The sequence below is a fragment of the Grus americana genome, chromosome 18 (genome assembly GCF_028858705.1).
Source record: "Grus americana isolate bGruAme1 chromosome 18, bGruAme1.mat, whole genome shotgun sequence".
In the NCBI taxonomy this organism is placed as follows: Eukaryota; Metazoa; Chordata; class Aves; order Gruiformes; family Gruidae; genus Grus; species Grus americana.
Genome location: NC_072869.1, coordinates 9,533,997 through 9,555,855, shown reverse-complemented (window position 1 = coordinate 9,555,855; position 21,859 = coordinate 9,533,997). Strand labels below are relative to the sequence as shown.

The window sequence follows — 21,859 nt, the reverse complement described above, 5'->3', positions numbered from 1 at the left end:
CCTGTTACCCCTTGGAGTGGGGGATCTCTGGGTGTTTCCATGAGGCTCTGCTGCTCCCTCGGTGCTGGTAGGGCTGCAGGGACGGGGCAGTCTGCGAGAGCAGTCAGCCGTGCGGATCTGATGGGAGCAGGCTGCTAGCTGCAAGGCTGGCCATGCGTGGTCAGGTTTTCTGGCTCTCTTCGTGTAGCTGATCTGCCCTGGCTCCTTACACAGGAGGGAAACCTTAGGGCATGGTAGGACCCCAGATAGACAAACTCTTGAAGCAGAGCTGCTCTGCCTGGCACCTGGTGGCTTTTCACATTGAGGATCCAGGGCACAGTGTTAGAGGTTTGCAAAGGCAATGGCTCTAATTCTCATCTGCTACGAGGTGAACTTCTGGGGCTGAGTCTGGATGCTGCCGGCCATCTCATTTACAGAGCTCTGACAGGCTGCCTTCCACACCTCAACTTGCAGTCAGCGCCATCCCACCTTCCTGCAAGCACCTGCCTGGAGTACTTGTCACCCTGTGGTATTTCTGTAGTCGATGATGATAAAATCAGGCCATTCGGCCCACGTAGGATATGAATCTTTTGTAGGATCCTCCTGCAACCACTGACTTGAGGGAGTCTGGTGTGTAGATTAGACCTTTGTGCCGCTCCTTGCTGAATCACCTTGCATCTTATTTGGGGTTTCACTTTGTTTGTTGTCCATTTCCAGTGTGTCAGGATTAATTTGAATTCTAATACTGTCTAAAATACAGGCATTTCATTCCCACTTGGGATCATCTTCATCTTTTTATAAACTCTCTATTTCCCATGTCTGATGGTTAATGAATGATCCTTAGGTCAAAACACAGCTGGGAGATCAGGTTTTGGATTAAAAACTGCCTTGGCACAGCCCCTCAGAACATCCTGGAAGCATCCAAGCCCTCTTGCCTATAGATTATGGGCAAAATGAGACTGTAAACCAAGTAAAGACCTCTGCTTTGGGGGGCTTAACAGCCGCCTCTGCTTTTCAAATCATGTAATCATAATCTTTGCAAGATTAAACACTGTTTCAGCTGCAGGGTTGGTTTTTTTTTTTAATTTCACTTTCTTATGGAATAAACCGATGGTGACAGATGCCCAGGAGCCCTGGAGGTCAATGCTTTGTTTACTGACAGGAAGCTTAGGACACGAGCGGTGACAATTCCCTCTGGAGAGGGACATGGCTGTTTCTCACCTTCTCCTGGAGCACGGGGCCACCTGGCAGTGACCTTGCTGTCTGTGCTCGTGTCCCCAGGGCATGTGCTTTGTGAATAACCATCCCCTTTTCTCCTGCGCTCCCAAAGCCTTCCCAAGTGAAATTCTTTGTGAAAGATATAAGCTTACGTCCACTTTATTGCTGAGGAGCCTGGTCTGCAGAGAAACAAGCTGCTTCATTGGGTTCGTGTGGCCAGGTTGGGGTATAATCAGATATCCTGACTCCTGCTCCTTTGTCTAATGACTGTGCAGATAACAAAAGTGCTTCCTATTCCTGTACTTGTCTTCAGCCGTTGATCATCAAGCACGGAGAGCGCTAATATCCTGTATTAGAGGATTGAGGCCTGGAAAAAAAAAAAAAAGGTGGAATTTAATTTTGCCTAAGTTGAGCCATCTAAAAGCAGCTCTCTGCATCAGAGCCGGTCCCTGCAGCCTGTCTCCAGCCAGGGCTGTCAGATGAATCACCCTATCTCCCACCTCCATCACGGGGTGGAGGTGACTCACGGGCCGCAGTGCCTGGCTGCTGACTGGGGAGGGTGTCTGGGGCCCCTGCAGATGTTTAATGTGCAAACGCTCCTCGGGTGGGTGCTGCCCTGAGGCTCACAGGTATCTGTGGCAGAGCAGAGTCAAATCCAGGCCTTGGGATAATAACCAGAGGTCTCCAAAATAGTGGGCATCCTTCCTTTACAGACGCTCAAGCACGTGGCCACGCGTTTGCAGCAGTTTGCTTGGTGTGCTGGCAGTTTTCCGCAGAAGCGACAGCATCCCTCTGTGCAGCTGGGGCTGCTCCCCCCAACCTGCTCAGGACACAGCTGGTTGAGGAATAGCTGGGTCGCTCTAAGGACAGGCACCGTTGCAGATCTGATGTCTCACAAACGGTACATGCATTTAGTCTGTACCAGTGAACGTTCTTTGACTCCAAAACCGTTCACAAAGAGGTGCTTTCGTGGAGAGGAAGAGGGGTGCCAGCAGGAAGCTTCCTGAGACAACACAGAAACATTTTTCTACCCGTGATCTCAGCCTCTGGAGATAAGGCTGGAATTTCGACACCCCCCGGAGCATCCTCCCTCGGCCCCTAGTCGATCCCGCAGCTCTGGACGGGGGAGGGAGGTTCCTGCCTGGGCGATGCTCGCGCGGGGGGAAACGAAGGGTCGGGGCAGGTTTGGGCTGGAGGGACATGGCAGTGTCACGGATCCCCTGGAGTCCTCTGACTGCGAAGGATGCCATTCACCAAAGGTCAGCCTGTCTAACAAACTCTGACAGTGGTGTAGGGGTCATCAGAAGTGACCTGAGCCTCCAGACGGAGAAACCTCTCGGGTTCTGCTGGCAGCAGCCTGTGCGTTCACTACGGCGCTTTGCACGCAGTGTGGTTCATGACTTACGGCTTAAGGTGCAAGTCCATAAGCTTCACCACGTTGGGAATCCTCCCTCGTGCTGCTGCTTAGCACAGAGCAAGGCCTCGGCGGTGCTGGGAGTCGGTGCTTGGAGGTTTGGGGTGCTCAGCAGCTGCAGGCTGAGCTTCCAGGGGAGAATCCACACCAGCACAAAGCTGATCTCGGTTCTGTGCATACGTGTGTATTTGTTACAGAAATAGCAGAAATTGCCTTTTTTTTTTTTCTTCTCTGAGGATTTTTACAGTGGAGGCTGCACATCGGTATCTTTGGGGTGAGTGACTCGAGGGAGGGGTTCTGGATTGGACCCGAACCTCCACTGCCCGGCTCCCTTACCCTGACCGTGCCATGTTCCACGTACAATGCCGCCTTTCACCAAGGCCTACAGAATAGGCTTTGTGTCTCCTTCTGTGAGCCCTCTTTTAAGAGAGAAAAGCTTCCTTAGAGGCTGCAGGCAGTGTTCCGTGCTTTGAAATAGTTTTCACCTGTGCCAGGAGTGATTTCACTCTGCTTTGTGCCAGGGCTGAGCTGTTCGGTGGTGCCAGGTGCTTCACCTTTCCCTTGCTGGCAGCTGCAGAAACCCATTAGAGGAATGAGTTGCATTGGGACCGCTTGGTACCTGGGGAGAAGAGCGTGTAATCATGGAGTAGTATCAAGTAGAGGTGGTTCCTACAGCTGGGGTTTATTTAAAAGAACCTATTTTTAATTTTCCAGCTGCCCCTCTGTAGAGCTGACTGCTGGAGAGCATGGCTTGGCAGAAAGGTAGGTGTTGGGTCTGGAATTATTTTGTCCCGTACAAAGATTTAAAAGGATGGACCAATAAGATACGAATGTTTATGTATTGATTCTACATCTTGTTTTTAAACTCATTTAGTGCTTTTGTACCGAGTGCCTTGCTCCTCTGATGTGCAGGAGCAGGACACAGCAGACACGTTCTGGGGCTCAGCGTGGGCAGCGGGTACTTCTGAGAACCTGGTCCTCCATCAAATGCCTTTAAATGCTTCCTGTGGGAGAGACTGGGGGGGGAGAGGGGGAGCTCACAGGAAATGTAATCTCAACGTGGATTGCCGACCCCTCACAGATAAAGCCTTAAGCTACTCACGTAGCTGACTTTGGGACTGCGGTCGGCCTTTCTGTGGGTGTCTGACTTGGAGATGGAAGAGAGAACTGCAAATGTGGCATTGACATTTTTAAGATGCGTTTAGGTCCTCAAGATAGAGGTGAAGTTAACTACAGTTTGTAAAGGCGCTTTTGCAAACTACAGTGTAAGCTGATCTGCAACATTAGGCACTCAAATGCGTCCTAAAAATTGGCTGAAGTTCTCTTCTATTCCAATTTCCCTGCTGCAGCCACTATTAAATATAATTGTAAGATACAAGGGAAAACATTCAAAGAATGTTACTAGCTTATGAAACCGGATTGCCTTGGCTACTTCTAGGGCAGACTTAAGAGGAGAAAACCCTCAATTGTATGGGTCCAGGGCTTCATCGTAGTCTCAAACTGTAACTTCCCTCCTTCCCTGATGTTGAAGGACAATGGACATTATCTCAGTAATCTATAGATAGTGCCTGAATCATTCTTTACAGCTAAAATGTAAAAACATTAAATAATATATCCTTCCTGCTCCTATAAGCAGGGGAAGTGTTTGACACCTCATTTTACAGGCAGAGAAAAGGATATGTGGAGGAGGAAAGTGATGTGCAATGAGTCGTGGTAGAGCCGTGATGGCAGCTGAGCGGTTCCTGACTCCTCTGTCCGCAGACGGCTTTGCCCCTGCAGCCGAGCTGGTCCTCCCTGGCCGCCCACCTCGGCGTCTTCCTGGGGCGGGTTATCCTGGAACGAGCAGAGAATCAAGATGCTACTGGAGTTGGGGTTAAAGACAAATGTGAGAATGTGGATTTTTGATGTCCCAAGGGAGCAGCTGCAATTCTGAGCTTAAATTTGTTGTGTAGGGCTAGCCAGGGAGCTGGTTTCTGAACTGCACCTTGGATCTTGGTTGCCTGAAAGTCAGAAAGCCCCTGCATAGTATCAGAGGATCACAGGGCTCCTACCAAAGCGATCCAGACTCATTATTGTACGAACACATGATTGCAAAGTGTGTGTGTGTGTGTGTTCCGGCTGCTGCTACACTAGGGATGCTCTGGTGAAAGGGCTCCAGGTAGCGTTTGTAGCCCAAAGCACATTTGCGTGGATGTTTGATGCAGAGAGAAGAGTGACCGTGGTCTGCTGAGCTGAATGCTTTTCCAAGATTACCTGTCCTCAATCAAGTGGCCAGACTTGATGGAGCTTCTCTCGTACTGGGCGGAGGGAAAGGGCGCTTTGTCACGAGTCTGCGGTGAGACATGGACGTGCATGTTTGCACCGAAGTAAAATCCTTGGCTGAGTTTTTCCCTTTGCAGTGTCTTCAGAGTCAGACACTGGTCTCAAAGCCGAAGGCTGCCCCTTATCTCCCCCGGCTGTGAATGCGGAGTTGCTCACTCAGGCTGGGGAGTCTGAAGGGGCCAGGTCTGCTCTGGGTGTCCCGTGAGCTGCAGACGCTGGCACGCCTCCGCCACGCAGCCCGGTGGGTCAGTCCGGTGGGTCACCCGGGCTCAGGAGGACCCTTAACCTCTGCCCTTGGTCATCGGCAGGCCCTTTGGGTAGTGAGCCGCTGCCTCTTTGTTCTCAGCTTTTCTCCTTTATACACCCCCATCCCTCTCTGGGAAAAATCAACATTTGCCTTTCAGAGCCTGGCAAACAGAAGGGGTCTGTATTACATCCTGACGGCAGCCCCGGGCTTACAGGGCTCCGATGATAAATCCAGTGATGTTTGTTGTGGGGGGGAACCCTCTGAAACACAAGTTTGGGAGTTCTGTGTGTCTGAAAGGAGCAGGGAAGCGGTGAGTGGCTACTGAGCAAATGCTGTGGCTAAAAAATAAAATTTAGATTGCATTGAGATTACATGAAGGCAGCAATAAATTGATTTAAAATCTAAGTAAGGATTTTTTTTTTTTTTCAATCCGAAGCAACGCATTGCTGCTTAGTGTGCTAAAGCTGTGCATAGTGTCAGAGCACAGCGGAGCCAGATGCGGGGCTGGGCAGTTTGCACCAGGAGTTCTCCTGTACAGTCGGAGCCAGAGCGTTACGGGGAGTGGGGAGGAGAGCTGCGGGGTGTCTGGGGAGTATTTGATCCATATGGAAATACCACATTGCAGTTTTAAAATTCCTTTCCCCTCCTTCAAATCTGACAGTGTTTTTCTCCAACTAATCCATGGTCATTGCCAGACAAACCTGAGAAAGTTAGGTGCACTCACAAGTCTGGATGCTGTAAAGGTTTGAGGGTTTTTTGGAAGGCAAAGGATGAGCGGTGATTGTTCGTTTTGTTCTTTGTTTGCATTTGCATCGTGCTCTGTGTGCTAAGCCTTATCCCTCGTCCATTCAGGCTCCCGGGAACTCTTGTGCTATTAATGTTAATGATTAACTGACACATTTTTAACTTGCTGGAAGCTCTTGTGGCAGCTGGTTAATGTAAGAGTTTGATTATTTCCTTCTTTGAGCAAGGCTGCAGCTTGGCTGAGTTCAGACGCCTTCCCTCCTTCCCATCTCTGCTGGGCTGCTGCAGGTTCTGCAGAAACAAATGGGACCAGATCCAAGCTGCTCTCACGATGGCTTTGCGAGCTCCGTGACGTACTCTTGCAGAACCTCCTCATTTAGTGGAAATGCCGTGAGGACGCTGTTTGTTGTAGCTCTTAGGTCCTGCTGCTTCTCCCTCTTGGGTTTCAGAAGCTAAGGACTGTGAGCAAATGAGGAGCATGGTGAAGACAGGGTAAGTTCAGAGGAACAAGATCTCTTTGGAAGTCTGGTTAGCTTCAACAGTGAACTGGAAGTGATTTTAGACTTGACAGTAGTTACCAGGTCCATTCCCAGTCAGTACAGCTTGACAACAGTTTTCTGTTCCTCTAGAAATTCTTTTCCCTTCCCTCCTGCTGCTAAGTAAAAGAATCGCATAACCCAGCAAAACTGACAGTACATGCAAAAGGCCTGTTTTTCCAGTCCCTTTCAATTTGTGTGGATACTTGCGTTATAAATACGCATTTGTACAAGTCATCCGATGTGTCAGTGTGGTGACGTGGCATCCCCTCTGCTGCCTGGGCAGATTACTGAAACGCTCTAACCAGAAGGATCACAGATGATGACTAACATGCTTTTTCATATGAAAAACTGCTTGTGCTAATTTATTTTTTTTTTCTGGTGTGCTTTCATGGTTGTCCAGCATATCTCTGAATGACTATCAGCTGTGAGGATTTTGTAGGCAGTAAAGAACAGACCATCACAAAGAGCAGTGAAATGATCTTATTTCTATTAAATGAGTATCTGAGGATTGAGTTTGCTCACCTCAGAAGAAAAGTGCGGGGAAGAGCCATGGTCTCTCTGCTGTTTGAAGGTCTTTTTAACTATCGAGCCACTTGCCAAAACACTTGGGGTCACTCCAATGTTTTAATCTTGACGTTGAGATTGAATGTCTCTGAAAAGCCAAAACTTTGTTCAAGTACGAGCTTGAATTTAGGATGACTGGATAAAAACGTGTGGTGTGGGTTTTACAGGTCAGTCAAGGCAATTTTCTGGCCTTGAGCTCTATGGATGCATCAACTGATTTTCCTGAGAGTTACTACAGTTTAATTTGAATTAAAATCGTGAATCAAAGCCTGGACTTGAGCCAAAGTTAAAGTGCTGGGTCTCCTGTCATCTTCTACCACTGTGTGCAAGACTGGTCCTTCTACCTAACTTAGCTCTTTGCTGTGGCCAGGAGCTCTGGGCTTGGGGAAGCCTTTCTAATGTTGGAAGAATTGAGGCTTAATTCTTGCTGCCTCTTAGCATTAGCAAAAGCTTTTGGAGCATTTTTTTGGTGTTAGAATGTGTTTGGCATCTGCCAGAAGTATAACATTGTGGTAGGAATATATGCATCTTGCTATGACCGATTTTCCTGTGCTTTCCTTGAGGTTTATCTGTTATCCAGCTTCGGGCTGGGTTCTTTCTATGTGTGAACTCCTGGCTCCACTTGTGTTAATGGTGCTGTGCTGATTAGCAGTCTTGTCTGGCCCCAGCTTGATGATATCCAGCTCCCACATAAGTGAAACGGTTGTTGGTGGTTCAGACCGTATGGTCTATGCTTAGCCTTCGACCTAGACGCATACAGCTTGTTGGTGCACCCATGTGGGGGTAGCTGTGTTGGAGAAGGTAGCGGTCCGCTCCTGAATCTGTAATTGGTGCCCCATGGGAACGGCATCCCTCCATTGCATCTGCATCCCTCCATCCCAGTGAAAGCTCCCTTTGCTGCCGGAGATATTTGATCCAGAATGAAACCATGCGCATGGGTTGAAGGGCTTTTTTTTTTTCTAGCTATGCTCAGCTTCTTTGGAAAGAGTCTCTGTTACACAGAATCTGGAAAAGTGTCTTTTATTCTTCAGTGCGTGTTTCTGATTAGTGCTGGAAATGAACATGAATTTTTTCCCTTTTCTTAAACATATTCCTTTTGAGGTTAATGTTGCAAGTGGATTTCAAGTTAAGAGAAGTGAAGTTGTAATTGTGTGGTTCATTGGGCTCAGGCTTGAAGCAATAAATTCTTCTTCCTTTGCTGCTCTGCAAGCAGATGTCTCTCCCTCATAAGTCCTCAGCTCCTCCAGAGCCTCTCTGTCCCCAGCTGTCTCCAGTGACACCCACATCTCCATGTGCAGGGCTCCACCTCTGAAGGTGATGTCCTATGTCAGCATTAAAACTTTGCAGATCAGTCCCCAGCAGCTGGTCTGGTATGTTGGAAAAGCCACCGAGGTGGTGGTTGTGCAGTGTGGATCAAACCACGTGTGGTTTATCCTCCCTCTGCTAACAGCTCCAGGCCTTGTTACTGATGAAGTCTTCTCCATTTCTTTTATCTAAGGAGCTTTTAGAGCTTGTCTGTGTGAAGCAGGATGAAATACAGCTGCCGGTGAAGGTAATTATCTTGTCCACTGTCTTGATGGTACCTGTGAAGTAGATGAAATGAGATAATTTCACACCCTGTATGGTCCCAAACGGATGGTCCTAAGAGTGTTGCCGTGGATATGCACATCCTAAAAGGGAGTGGAAAACTCTGTCCCAACAGTTTGCGCTGGTACCTGTGCCAGTCTGCATCTGCTGCAGGGCAAAAGAGGTGACATCCATGCTGTCATCTTATATCCTCCCTAGCCAACGGCAGGATGGCCTGAGGACATAGCAAAGGGCAGGATGGATTAGAGGAGGTGGGACTGGGTGCCTCTGCAGAGCACAGGCTGGTGCAGATCCTGCCCTGGAGGGAGCCAGCTCTAAAATGCTGGTGTTTGTGTAGGTGCTGGAGACACCTCTGAAGTGTTCTGCTGGGGGGGGGTGTCTCTCACCATGCCGTTGCTGAAGTTGGTGGAGTCTAGGGATGGCTCCATGACTTGGCCCAGACCTGTACTCTCCAGGAGAGAGCTCCGGGGAGCCGGCAGTGCGGAAGCGTCTGTGGGAGGAAATTGGTCTTGGATGGAGACACATCTCCAGAGCTGTCTGGACACCCTGCCGCGTTCATGCTGGGTGAAGAAGGAAGCTGAATTATCTGATCTCGGACCCACTAGTAAATACATTTAACAGCAGCAAGGGTCAGATGAGCTGGTGCCGCTTTGCTGACTCCAGCATGGTGTGGGATGTCTCCTGCTGGTTTTGGCCTGTCCCTTTCTGACATGACCTTTGTTTGGTTTGGGTTCTTTAGTTTGTTTGGGTTTTGTTTTTACTGGACTGTGTAGAGAGAGCAAGTTCCTGGGTTACATCCTCCATTGTTTGTCCTCACCCTGTGGTTTCTCTTGATAATGGAAATTGCTCATTTGTTCTTTTGATTATTACATCGTATGAGTGTAGTGGCACGGATCACTTACTGTGAGGGGAAGATAAATCTCAAGTGGCCTGTCTTGTTACTATTATATGCATACATAAAAAGTTTGGGGTGTATCATGCAAACTCTGATGCGTTTTGGAGAACGTACGTGTTGACTGTATTGAGTTGAACATCTCTGGTGGTCCCCTTGTTAGCACCAGGTTCAGATTCACCAAAGTCGACTGGAAAAGTCACACTGTAGCAAGGACAGCTTCTCCAGGCAGTCTGGATTGAGTCTCCCTGCTACCCTGCACCATTTCTGCATCCTCTACATCAGGGCAAGCGTCTATAAAATGCTCCTGTTTCAATAGTGAAATGCTTTATACCCACACTGCGTTATATCAGCAGCTGCAAGAAGCACAAAGTTGTCTGGAAGGAGTGATTTAAATGTGAGCTGAAGTCTTGCTTGCACCAACACAGCCCCGTTGGAGCGATTCGTGCTGCAGCAGTTGCGAAGGAGACCCCAGCGAAGCCCAGCGTCCTTCGGTGCTGCTGCCATATGGTCCCAGCCTGTGGATCTGGAGGGAATTAGTCGTTGATTGTAAAACGAGAAAAAAAATATTGCTCAGCCAGTGAGCTGAGGTGAGGGTAAAGCTCTGCGAATGTCATAGCTTTGTCCCGCTGCGACACATCCGCTGGCTTGAACGAACTCTTCTTGGACTGACTGGTTTTAACTGTTGGACTCTTCCATTTTGAAGTCATTCTGCTGGGGACGTGGGGAAGCATTCCTAATTTCAGCTAAATAAAGCATATTTCATTGTTTCTTAGTCCAGTGCACTACAATAAATTTATAGCGTGGCCTGAGGGTATTTGAACTGCGTTAAGAGGGAAGACTCATAGACACTGTGTCTGGGGTGGAAACCTTTGATTTTTCATTTCACAGCCCCGCAGCCCAAACCCGGGGCTCAGCCTGCTGCTTCCACACTAAAAATAGAGGTAACCCCAGAACGTGCTCAGCATGCCGATGCTCTCCGGTCCTGCCCGCATTGCCGGCTTCCTGGCAGCGTGTTCAGAGCAGCATATTTTTAGCTGTTGCTTTCTCATTTCTTTTCTTTTTTTTTTTTTTTTTTTTTTTTTTTTTTGGACAGATCTTCTCTTCTGTCTTGCCAGGCTGCCAGCTTTCCCTGCTGTTTATCTGCTTTCCAGGACTGTGTCTGGATCCTCCCTCGGCGGAGGGGCACTGGGGCATCACGGATAGCAAGCTTGGCTTGGACTCCGTAGCGGTCCCTCCTCTTTCCAGATTTGCTGTTAAGGTGCAGGACAGCCTGTACAAATTGCTTGTTTGCTCCTTCTGTTCCCTTTTGTTGAAAGGGGATTAACAGTGTTATTATGTATTATTAATGTTGTTAACGGGTTGAAGCTACAGCTGTCAGAAGAACTTCCTTCTAATGCTGTCTCCAATACAGAGCAAATCAATCCAGCTCTTCCACCTTTGGGTATATCTATTTAAAAAGGGTGCCAACGGTAATTACAGAGCCCCAGAGAAAACCTGTGAGACAGGGCAGATAAGGAAATTCGCAGAAATGTTTGCATAGAAGGTACGGGCTCAGCCGGGACGTGGATGCTCTGATGGCTGTGCTGCGGTGGATGCTCCAAGTCCTCTGTGTGTTTTTCCACTGGCGTCGTTGCTGAAGGGAATAAAGCCTATTTCCTCGGTGCGATCCTGTCCAAGCTTGTAAGCTCCTCGCTCTGCTTCCGTCCTGCTTTGCCGCAGACTGAATGAAGTCTTTGAACATAAAAAGGATGTATTTAACTAGCTCAGCGTGGCTCCATATCTGCGTTCCTCAGCGTGCCACCCATAAGGGACGTTTTTATCTGGGTTTTTTGAGCAATACGAAAGCCGGGTTTCAGCACTGCACCTTGCCGGCACGCAGACAAAGCAGAGGTGTTCGTTCTCTGCAAGGAGCCCAGCCAGGACTCGAGTGCTCTTGCAGCTTGTCTGAAGAAGTGCTATTTAAAACCCAGCCGAGGAAATACGCCTTTTCATTCTTGCTGGTGTCCAAAGAAACAGTAGACATTTAGGGAGGAGAAAATAATTAGGAAAAAAATCAGGGACTTGGGTTTAATAGGAAAAAGATATATTTAAAATTTATAATGCTGGTTATAGCGCACAAGCTCAGAAACTTCGGCCCTTCTCTCGCTGCCAGTAAGGGAAGCGGCATGCTGAGTTTGCCCTGTTGCAAAGCAGAGAAAGCTCTTGAAGGCAGACTGGGTGTTCACGCACGCAGGTGGACGGTCCCGGCTTTATTTTTGGCCCTTTGGGGAGCAGAGCTCTTTGGGGGGCAGAGCTGAGTGGGGGGACGGCTCCGGGTGGTGCTGGGCAGGGGTTCGCCCTGCGCCGCCACGCTCGGGCAGCACGGCCGCTTCCCTGCGACTGGCCCTGCGGTTCAACCACATGATGTTGTAGGCACAGAGGCTTTTTATATTTGAAAAGGAAAGGGAGAGAGAAAATGCACATGCATATATATATAAAAGCAGAGGCTTCTGAGCGTGAGACACTTTTTCCATGTCGAGTTGCCAGGCAGCTCTTTTCCCTTCCCTCCCTCCATCCCAGGGCTCATTGGTATGAAAGTTTTCCTGTCTTTTATATGCTTTCTTTTTTCTTTCTTTTTTTTTTTTTTTTTTTTTTTGGTGGGATGCACTCTTCCAGCTGACAAGTTTATAAGGTTGTGGCTATGTTACAAAGCGCAGTTTAGAGATGTTCTGCAGCTTAAATTGATGCTGGTTTAATCCCTTTGCTTATTGTCCAACAAATCTGGTAGATGGTGAGAAGACAGATTAAATATCATTAAACAACAACATCACCCCAAAAATCTGGGAGTTTCTTACCTGTTTGCAGGGTAGAAATCCCAATTAAAAATATTGGTGTGCTCAGAGACAGGGTTTGTATTGAGCTGAGGAGCCTCTGTGGCTCCGTTCTGGAGCTCGACAGCTCCAGCATCTGGTGTCTGAGGGGGTTCCTCTAGCAGGACCCACCAGAGACTGAAGAGCTTCCAGACCTTCTGGGAATTCCACTATTGGGAAATCATCGTATTTGAGGTAGTTTTGGACTTATAGCATCCTGTGCGAGGTGTTTCACTGCATTTATTGTGTCCACTGTTATTGTGCTAAGAAAAAAGAAACTGAGGCACTAACCAACATACAGTTTCTGCGTATGGCTAGGTTTTAACCAAAGGCAAATTCTGGTTCTTGCTGAGTGGTTTGGCACACTTGGGAAACAAGCGTTGTGGCAATCACCACTTTACAAAAAGGCAGCTGGGACAACAGAGAAATTAAACGAGTTGCTGATGGATTAGAAATGTTGCCGTAGCCAGCAGGTCCTGCTGTCTTGCCTGGAGTCCGGGAGGCAGGCAGGCATCTGGGAGTTACCGATTACTTTCTGAAACGGGTACGGGAATGGAGGAGACAGACGTGTCTGGGTTTTGTCTTTCAAAGTAATGTATGATGTCGGGTGGCTTGAGATGCCCGCATATCTTTCTCCAGCACACGTGCATTAGCGGTGTGCTACCCCGATGAGTATGACGACTGCTGCGTTCTGGCTTAGCATCTGCCTCGAGCACTGATGCAGCCTGTGCTTCAGCCCGTCTAACCCCGTGACAGGGTTCTCGTATACAACGTGTTCCCAGGGTGCTGGGTGCAATCTAGCCAGAAAGTCACCCCTTGCTTTCCCGTGATGCTGAACGCAGGAGCCACCGCTGTCCTTGCGGCTGAGCTGGCTGGAGAGGCCAAACGCCTCTGGGAAGCGGTTTCTTTGCAAGAACCTCTTCGCTGAGCTCTCTGCCAGTGCACGGCATGTGCTGGTCCTTCAGTTCCTGTGCTTTCCTCTCTCTGCAAGGAAACCTGTCTCTGGAGGTGCTGCACTTGTTTCCAGGATAAAATATCCTGGAGCAAGAGGTGGAGGTGCATGTCCCACGTAATGATTTCTGAAGTTCTCTGGTGTTTCCAGAAACTCTAAATACATTTGTGGGTTTGATATGTTTGAATAATAATGTTTGACATCTTCAGGGAAAGGTGGAGGTCTCTCTTCAGGTATTTTTCTGTTTAAAATAACGTATAACAGTCCTTTGATCGCAGAGATGATTGTGCATGACAGGTTCCCAACAGAAAATGTGCCTCGCCAGATGTAGAGTCATAGCGGGGAGATTGTTCCACACATACCGTGTTCACGTGAACTCCCTTGGCCCATTCAAACCTTCTTCTTGCTTTAGGAATCACCCGGACCTCCAGCGGGAGACTTCGGAGACTCAGTGACCAGACAAGTCCAAGTAAGTTGCGTGAATTTCTCTCTTTGAAATTTCCTCATCCAATAAAAAAATTAAAATAATAAAGAAGAGAGAATGCAAGAGGCAACTCTCAGAAATCACATCTCCTGCCTCCTGTCTGGTGGCCATGGTTTGAAACGCAAAGCTGGCTGCTGATAAATGCAGACCCCTCTATGCTGTAGAGCAGTGTATTTATATTTTTAAAAACCCCAAACCCTCCACAAAACTATGAAAAGAGAGCAATATAAAATAAAAGATTAATTACTTACTGAATAATGGATCCAGAGAGAATAATTAGAAAGCCCTATCTCAATTCAAGGGGTCTAACACAAGGCAACAGAAAGCAGGAATGGCCTGAGGTTGAAATACAGCTTTAGTAATTAGCAGCTCTTTCGTACTCTCCTTAGCTATTATTTTTTATTGGAAGTGGAGATTTATGGATTATATGTGCTCGTGACTAAATTTACACTCCTAATTGCAGCTTAATGTTTCTGAAGCTGTTTCTGATTCAGAAGGAAGCAGGTGGGAGGGTTTCTTTCTTGCAAAAGGTGTTTCCCAGCCTCGGGAAAGCAGTCGCAGACGTCTGGGTGCTTGCGAGCGCCCCAGCCCGTGCGCTCCGCTGGCGCGTGCGTGGAGGTCAGGTCTGTCCAGGGACAGGGACAAGTCCCCGCTGCTTACCTGCATCGGCCTGACCCAGATTATCCTCTGTGAGTGGAAAATTTCACTCTTACCTAAAATACCCAAAAGCAAGCTGAGACAGCCCATTTTGGGGCTTTTCCCTTAGATGACCCCTTTGGCTGGCTCTGCCTGCCCCGATGGACCTGTGGTGCTCCACTGTCCAAACCCCTGTGGGAAGCATCTGTCTCAAGAATCGCAGTCCCTTGTACATCTGTTGGACTCGATAATCTTCAAGGTCTTTTCCAACCTAAATGATTCTCTGATCACAGGCGTTCATCTTTCGTAGCAGATGCTTTGCTTCAATGAGAATCTTCCTTCGTGTTTCCTTCTCTGGGATGTGTGATCTTCCCTTGGCGTTGCCTCCTTGTTTTCTCTGGGATGTTGACAGTGGTCTCTGCTGCTTGCTGCAATCAGCCTGTCTCCCCAAAAACCCCACCCTCCTCCTTGACACCCTGCTCTGGCCATCCTTGGTTCAGGGCTTTCACCCGCTGCTGTGGTGACCCCTTGGTCTCTCTGTCACTCACAGTTGCTCCCTCCGGGCTCGATTTGCTATTCCAATTCATCTTCTCAGCCCTCGTATCCTGTCTCAGCTCCCAGATGTACTTATCAAAACAGACATTTTCAGCTTTTCCCTCTGTGTGGGTGGGAGGAGAAAGCCACCCTCGGGATGCCTTCCTGGAGCGGTGACTTCAGCGTTTTGCTGTATCAAGGCATCGGCACGTGTGGGATGGGGATTAGTCACAGACGTCCGGTTCAGCATGCGCTTGAACGCCCTGGGAGCTGTGGCACTGCCTGCCTGGCCCTCATCAAACGCTAGCGATAAGCACAGGGATGGGTATTCACGTTGTGGCACTCACAAGGGTGACGGGACACGGCGCACCGTGACGCTGTCCTGCTGCTGGGACGCTTGCTGCTCTGCATCTGAAGCTTCTCAGTTACCATCTCCAACCCTAATGTTGTGAGGTATTGGTAGGAAGCTGTAAATATGGTCAAAGTGGGCCGCTGCACTCCAAACTAATGTCAAATGGCAGGAAAAATGCATGGAGTGATAATTTAGTGTGGAGCCGCTGCATGGGTCTGGGTGGTAAAGCTTCGTGGCAGCAATCGTTCGCACAAGAACTGAGCTGCAGTTCAAAGCTGCTGCTTCAAAACTGTGCCACCAGCACAGAAGCTGGTAGTTTTGAACTGAAGTGCGTGTTTATCTTCTGCGTGTGCAAAACCAAGGTTGCAGTCCTGGCCCTGGCACCGCCTGTTTTCATGTATGTGTGTCCGAGGACAGAAAGGGGAATTGGTACAGCTCCAAAGGCAGCTGGAGTGTAGAGAATCTAAATTGAAAGACACAGCACATTTGTTCAAGCTTGTTTTCTTTAGACTCTAATTATATGTTTTTCCATTTTTCTGGTGAGAGACCTTTTAAATTTTAATATTTTTTTCAAGTTAAAAATCAAATGAGCAGCTCAGTGCTCCAGTTTACATTGCAGTAAATATTTATGACTCCATATAACTGCAGCTCAATTTCCCCTTGTTTCAGGTCCAAATTTTCCCCTCTGCACATCTGGCCTTGCAGTCAGAAGCTTTTATTCCTGTAAAAGATAAATTGGGGTTGGGATGACTGAGCAGTGGTTGCAAGTGAAGCATTGCAGGAGGGGGTTGCTTTGGGCTCTTTGCCACCCTAAACAAAGAAAGGGATGACATGCATTTCCACAGCCACCAACTTTTGGGATCTAGATGGCTACACAGTCGTCCACAGACCATGTATTGCCTCAGGGCATGTGGTGACCGTAGGAGCCTGGAGATCTGACCTCTCTTTTGGAAAACTTATTCTGTGACTCCTCACAGTTTTTCTTGTCCCTTTGAAAGTGGTTGTATGGCATTGGCGTCCAGCATCGTTCAGTAAGCAGCAGTTCCAGGGCTTTGGAGCTTCGGTTTTTGTTTCATACAGGCCTGTTGCATGGTCCCAGGTAAGCCTGGGACTCATCTGGGCTGGTCAAGGAGAGAGCTGGAGGCTATCAGAAAGTGTCTGAGAGCACTTACTTTAGGATGGGAAGAATAAGCTTCTTGGAGGAACCCATAGGACTATAGGGGACCATAATTTCTTTAGGTAGCTATGTTTAGGGATGTGGGAATCCTATGCTTTGTCCCAGTTTGTTTTTGTTTAGCTGCAAAAGTGGAGTTAATATCATGCATACCTGAGGAATGCCCTGGGAAGGGGGAGACACCAAGTTAAGACAGTGTTCAAGTGTCTCGTGGTTGTCACGAGGACCACAGTTATTGGTACAGAAGCTCCTTCTGATGTCCAGCACCCTGGAGGTGCTGAGCTAAACCAGGGCCCGTTCAGTGGAAGATGTGTGGAGCTGAGATCACCTCTTTCCACAGCGTTGCTGTATCGGTCCTCACCCCTGCAGCTCGATGACGGGCCGGCTCAGGGCTGTGGCTCGCCGTGGACAGGAGCACCATCCTGGCGTGCAGCCTGGTAGCGGGAGCTGGGAGGACCTCAGCTAGAGGACTGGAAGGACAAGGAAGATGGCTGGGGCTTGGCACCGTCCTCCTCAGTTAGGGCGTGGGACCCTGCCCATAAGGTTGAGTTTTGTGAGTGGTTTGGAGGTTCTGTTCAACATGCAATTGGGAATGGGCAGAGAAGGAGGAGTTGGAAGAAGTCCTTTATAAAAGGCGCCATCAAAATTGTGGCCCCTAAAATGCCGCTGTTGCCTGATGTGCGTAGCTCAGGGCAGTATTTTTGCAGAGTTAAGGGTGGCGTGTCAGGGAAGTTACTCCCACTTCATTTTCCTACAACCGTACCTGGTGAATTTGAAAGAGAGAAATATGTGCTGACATTTGCCATCCGGAGCAGCGATGTGTTCCCGAGCCGGCCAGAAAACAGCCCCAGAGCAGTTGGAGTGGAAGAAATCGGCATCGTGTTCCTCTCGGGCAGCCAGCTGTGCTCTGTACTTTGATTTGTTTCCAGCCTAGAATTCAGTTTTTGCTAAGAGGAAGGAACTTCCCCGGCGGGGGTAATGCAGGAGGGTCCAGAAAAAGGTAGAGTTTACTGATTTAGCTAAACCAGCATGGTTTGGTGGTTTGTTTTTTGGGTTTTTTTTCTGTGTAGGTGAATGCAGGGAGGAGGATGCCTTCCAGCTGTGTTGCAGCAGAACTGCTCCTGGACCAGTGCTATTTGTGGGTCAGGTGCTTTGTTCACGAGAGGTCCCAAAGGGGTGGGAGGGGAGCAGGTGCCTCAGCTTTCCTGCTTCGGCCTTTGTCCGGCTGCACGGCTGCCTGGAGCCGAGCGGAGCAGGGGCGGGCTGCCAGGGCCAGCTGCAGCCCAGGGCGGGCACGGCTTTTCCATCCAAAAAAGACAGGGCGCAAGCGGCCCCACTTCTGCATCATCAGCAGTTGGCTAAGGATCAACCACAACTTGTCTCAGTGCTTTTTGGAAGCGTAGGGCATAATTTAGAGAGTCACGAAGCTCAAGGCCAGCTATCTGGGTTGCATTAGAAAGGGACACTCACTGATGTCATGAAACCTTCATCGCGGCGGTGTGTCTCTTGGGTATAAAGTGGAGGAACTCCCATGCCAGGCATGTTTGCACCAGCTTGAACCCCTTGCCCACCCTTTAGGTTGATGGGGGTAGACAGAGGGGCCAGACACCACAGCAGGTGGACAAGCGTGGGCTGGAGATGCAGGATGAGCGAGATGGCTCAAAGGTGCTGGTCGTGGTGTGAGCCTGTGAGCTTTTGCTCAGGGCACGAGTTTTAGGACCCCGTTGACCACGATGGCACTGCACTGCCGTGCTGCCCAGCGCACCCAGGAGGTCTCTGCGGGAGCTGGTAGCTAGAATTAATAAAGAGCAGAGAATATAGTCTTACATGAAAATTTCAACAAGATGTGCACAGATAGGTCTTGTCTTATTTTGCTTTTCCCTGGTTAAGCCTTGCGTTTTCCCTTTAATAGTTATTGATGTTCCCATTTCATAGTTGGGGGAAATAGAGCAGCAGAGAAGGTGAAAGCAGTGTTTTCCCCATGAATCTGGGGATCCTTCCCCATGGGCGCTGAAACGGAAAGATGTGTGGCCGGGTGGGTGGAAGAGCTGAACACACATAGCTGTGGGCATAGCTTAAATTGGCATCATCACTTCAACATCTGATTTCAGCAGGGTTCAGTAATTTGGGATGCTCCAAATTCATGCAGTGAGTTAAAGGTAGACATGCCAATAGATCTTGCTGTTGCCACCTCTTGATTTAGTACCTTGCGCTGAGGACCGTCTCCTGGAGTCTGTAAGGGAACAACTTTAGAAATCGGCTTATGTGTGGTTGCAGGTTAACCAGAACAGTGGAAATAAACAAAAGAAACGTCAAAAGCCAGGGGCTCCCTAGTCGAGTGTACATGATTACCGTTACGTAACCTAGTTCAGAGTGCTGTAAAAACCGTTAGGTCTTTGAGTTTTTTCCCCAGGGAAATGCTGCCAGAACTGTCACACGTCTCCTGCAGCTCAGACATGGGTACCCCACCACACAGCACAGCCCTCTGCATGTAATCGTGCTGAGCAAACTGAGTTTGGGAGCCTTGGTTCAGACCTGCAGACTGTCCTAACCTTTACTGCATCCTTCTTTGGCTTCCTGTTGCCATACTGGGGTGCAGGCTGAGAGGGCGGCACTTCTGGTCCGGCTGGAAGCTAGGGGGGTGCACGACATCTCTTTGCAGGGTGATGTTTTTAGCACAGACTGTGCCTTTCACCTTGGTGGAGCAGCTGAAGGGTTAACTACAGACCTGTGGTTGCAGCCTCATTGCTTTGGATGTGTCCTTAGATGAGGTCATGAGTTTCTCTGGGCAGCCTCTATTCCCCTTTGTTCAAAGCACCGCAGTGGTCACCCCAGCTGTGCAGATCTCCGTGCCAAAGAGCATCCGCATGCACGGCTTGCTCTCCTCGGGCTCCCTAGTGACAAGCCCTCGTTTGACACGTGTCCTCTTGGTCTTTCTCATCACGAGGGTGAAGTAGCAAAGGGTGAAGCTTGGTCACCAGCCAACCTGGAGAGTCCCTTCTGCAGCAGCGCAGCTCCACGATTGCGGCTCTGTAGGAAATCCGAACTCCAGGCAACAAGAAGTTAAAGCGAAACGGCTGCTCTCAGTTCAGGTGCTTGGTTTCCTGCACGGACCCACGAGCAGGGTGCTTGCGTAACGCAGACACGTGGACTCCAGGGTGCCTGGGGAGTCCTGTGGGGCTCCCATGTGCTTCAAGCAGAGATGTGCATTACTTACAGTGAATGAGGGAGCGCAGACGCTTGTGTGCATGGCTAAGAAATTAAGGAATAGCGATAGGTGCCGTGGGCTGTTTGCTGTTGAGGGGGTGCACTGAGCACTGGCTTGTCCTGTTCCCTTACAATACACGTGAGCCATCTCCACTCTTATCTATAGTCCCAAAAGGCTACTGGGCGTCACAGGTGAGTAGATAGATGTTTTGGTGCTTTCTTCGTACAGCACCTGGCACTGTGGGCTCTGGTGTGAGGAAACCAGAGACAGCGATACATAAATCAGTATTTCAGGAATGACTGGGGATTTAATGTTCCGTAATGCTTGGAGGCTTTAGCTGCTGACTGTTTTAAGATAATCATCTTCCTCACTGGAATGTGATATGGGTTTGTTGATGCGCTGATGAGGTCCGCAGGGTTCCCCCAAAGGAAGGAGATGTAGAGGTGCAGAGTACAACTCCTCCAGGACAGGAGCAGTAGTCCTTAAGTGAGGTTATTTCCCACCTTGGGACCAGGCGTCTCCACAGTAAGCTTCTGACGCCCTTTCGAGAGAACCTCACATCAGCTGCAGCAGAGAGGAGGTGGGAGAGCAGGGAAGAGGAATGACAGTGGAACATGGGGTTTTTTTGAAGGATGGAGGAAAGAAGTGCAGCCCAGTCCTCTAGAGGAGAGCACAGTGCCCTGGGAGAGAGAAATATGTTTGTTATCACCTCTGCCAGCCCCAGCCCATGTCCTGTGAGGGGCATGGCCACACTGGGACGTGGCTGACCCAAGATGCCTGTGCAGGAGCTGATGGAGCAGGCGGGGAGGAACCCTCCCGGGGCTGGGGAATGAAAGGACATGCTTCCAGCCAAGGTGTCCACGGGCACTGGAGCAGTGGGACAGTTATGGAAGCGTGTGTGTGGGGTGCGGCGCCTGGCACCCATCCCCTTAACAACACCGGGAAAAATGAACCGAAGGAGGGCTGGTGTGTATTGACCTGGTCTGTATGTGCTGGCTCATGCAGTGCTGGTTACCTAAGCATCTGTGTGTGGTCACATTTCTCTCGGTTGAATACATGCGTCTCTCCATGGTGTTTATTTTCTTCGTCTTTTTGTTGCTGAAACGTCAGTTTGGAAATTGCTCTTGGGCATGTTGGCAGACCAGCTCGTGGCTGCTCAACTTTCCCTCTTCCCCTCAAAGTCTGGTGTCCCTCATCACGTGGGCAGAGGCAAATTCCCGAGCCCTGGCTGCCCACCACAGGCATCCTCTGAGCCTCCGAGGCCGGCGCATCCGGCGGTGGCTAGTGTTTACCAAACCCCATAATTGCACCTTAGGCAGAGAGCACCGATTTACTCCTTGCTATATTTATCTTGTGTCTAGGACTGCAAAAGAGACGAGAGCGCAGCCTTTCATGCCCTTTGTTGCAGAGAGATGACTTGTTTGTAAGGCAGCTCTGCAGTTGGGCTAGTGGATAAAGCACTGCGGATGTTCGGGGCTGACCTGCAAAGCACGCGGTCTCTCTGCCGAATTTTTGGTAGCTGTGAAAGCAATGCGTGAGATCCAAGGAAAGTGCCAGTAGCAAGAGGCATTCCTGATTGACTCAATGGAGCAGTCCCTCCTTGGTTTAATTTTTTTGTAGTTTAATTTCTGGTCAAAACATGTTTTGATGTTCAGAGAAGCGTCAGGCCTGGATGATTCTGTCACTAAACAAAAATAAGGTCTGCTGCCCAATTCTGGAGCATTTTCTCTCCTTCAGTGGATTGGCCCTTCTTCAGCAATCAGGACTTACAGCAATGGTGGTGTCTTCTGGCTGCGTCGCACCAAGGCAGCATCTCTGTTGTGTTGTAGTACAGTAACACAGTGAAATCCATGCAGAGAGAGCCCCTTGCCTGTGACTGCTGCGTAGCCAGCAATATTTTGAAAGCCCCTGTGTTTAGGAGCTGCTTTTTTAAAGGTGAAAAAAAGATCTGAGCAGGTCTGTCCTTGTGGGAGGTCTCCCCTCCACGCCAGAGGAGATGCTTTGAACACGCAGGAGCAGAGCGTTGCTTCCCGCGAGCCCGTGCTGCCGGGGTATAACACGCCTGGGTATAATTGTGCAGCTTCTCAGCTGGCTGCGACCCCAGTGACGTGCAGGCGGCTGGGCTCACTGTGTCACGGCTGGGGTGGCTCCGGGGCTCCTT

The 21,859-nt window shown here is 49.4% G+C and overlaps 1 protein-coding gene across 4 annotated transcripts in view; it reads left to right on the top strand.

Moving 5' to 3' along the window:
- The window catches only part of SEPTIN9 (septin 9), a 142,073-nt gene that overhangs the window by 12,142 nt on the left and 108,072 nt on the right, over positions 1-21,859 (top strand). Inside the window, exons 1-2 of one of the 4 annotated variants that reach the window (XM_054846463.1) lie at positions 3,343-3,373; positions 13,723-13,779. The exons of 1 other annotated variant lie outside the window; for it this stretch is intronic. In XM_054846463.1, the coding sequence (XP_054702438.1) occupies positions 3,358-3,373; positions 13,723-13,779 (73 nt within the window). In that variant the 5' untranslated portion in view covers positions 3,343-3,357. Of the gene's footprint in view, positions 1-3,342; positions 3,374-13,722; positions 13,780-21,859 lie in introns of those variants that run through there. 2 more of the 4 variants (XM_054846462.1, XM_054846467.1) reach the window with 2 other exon arrangements.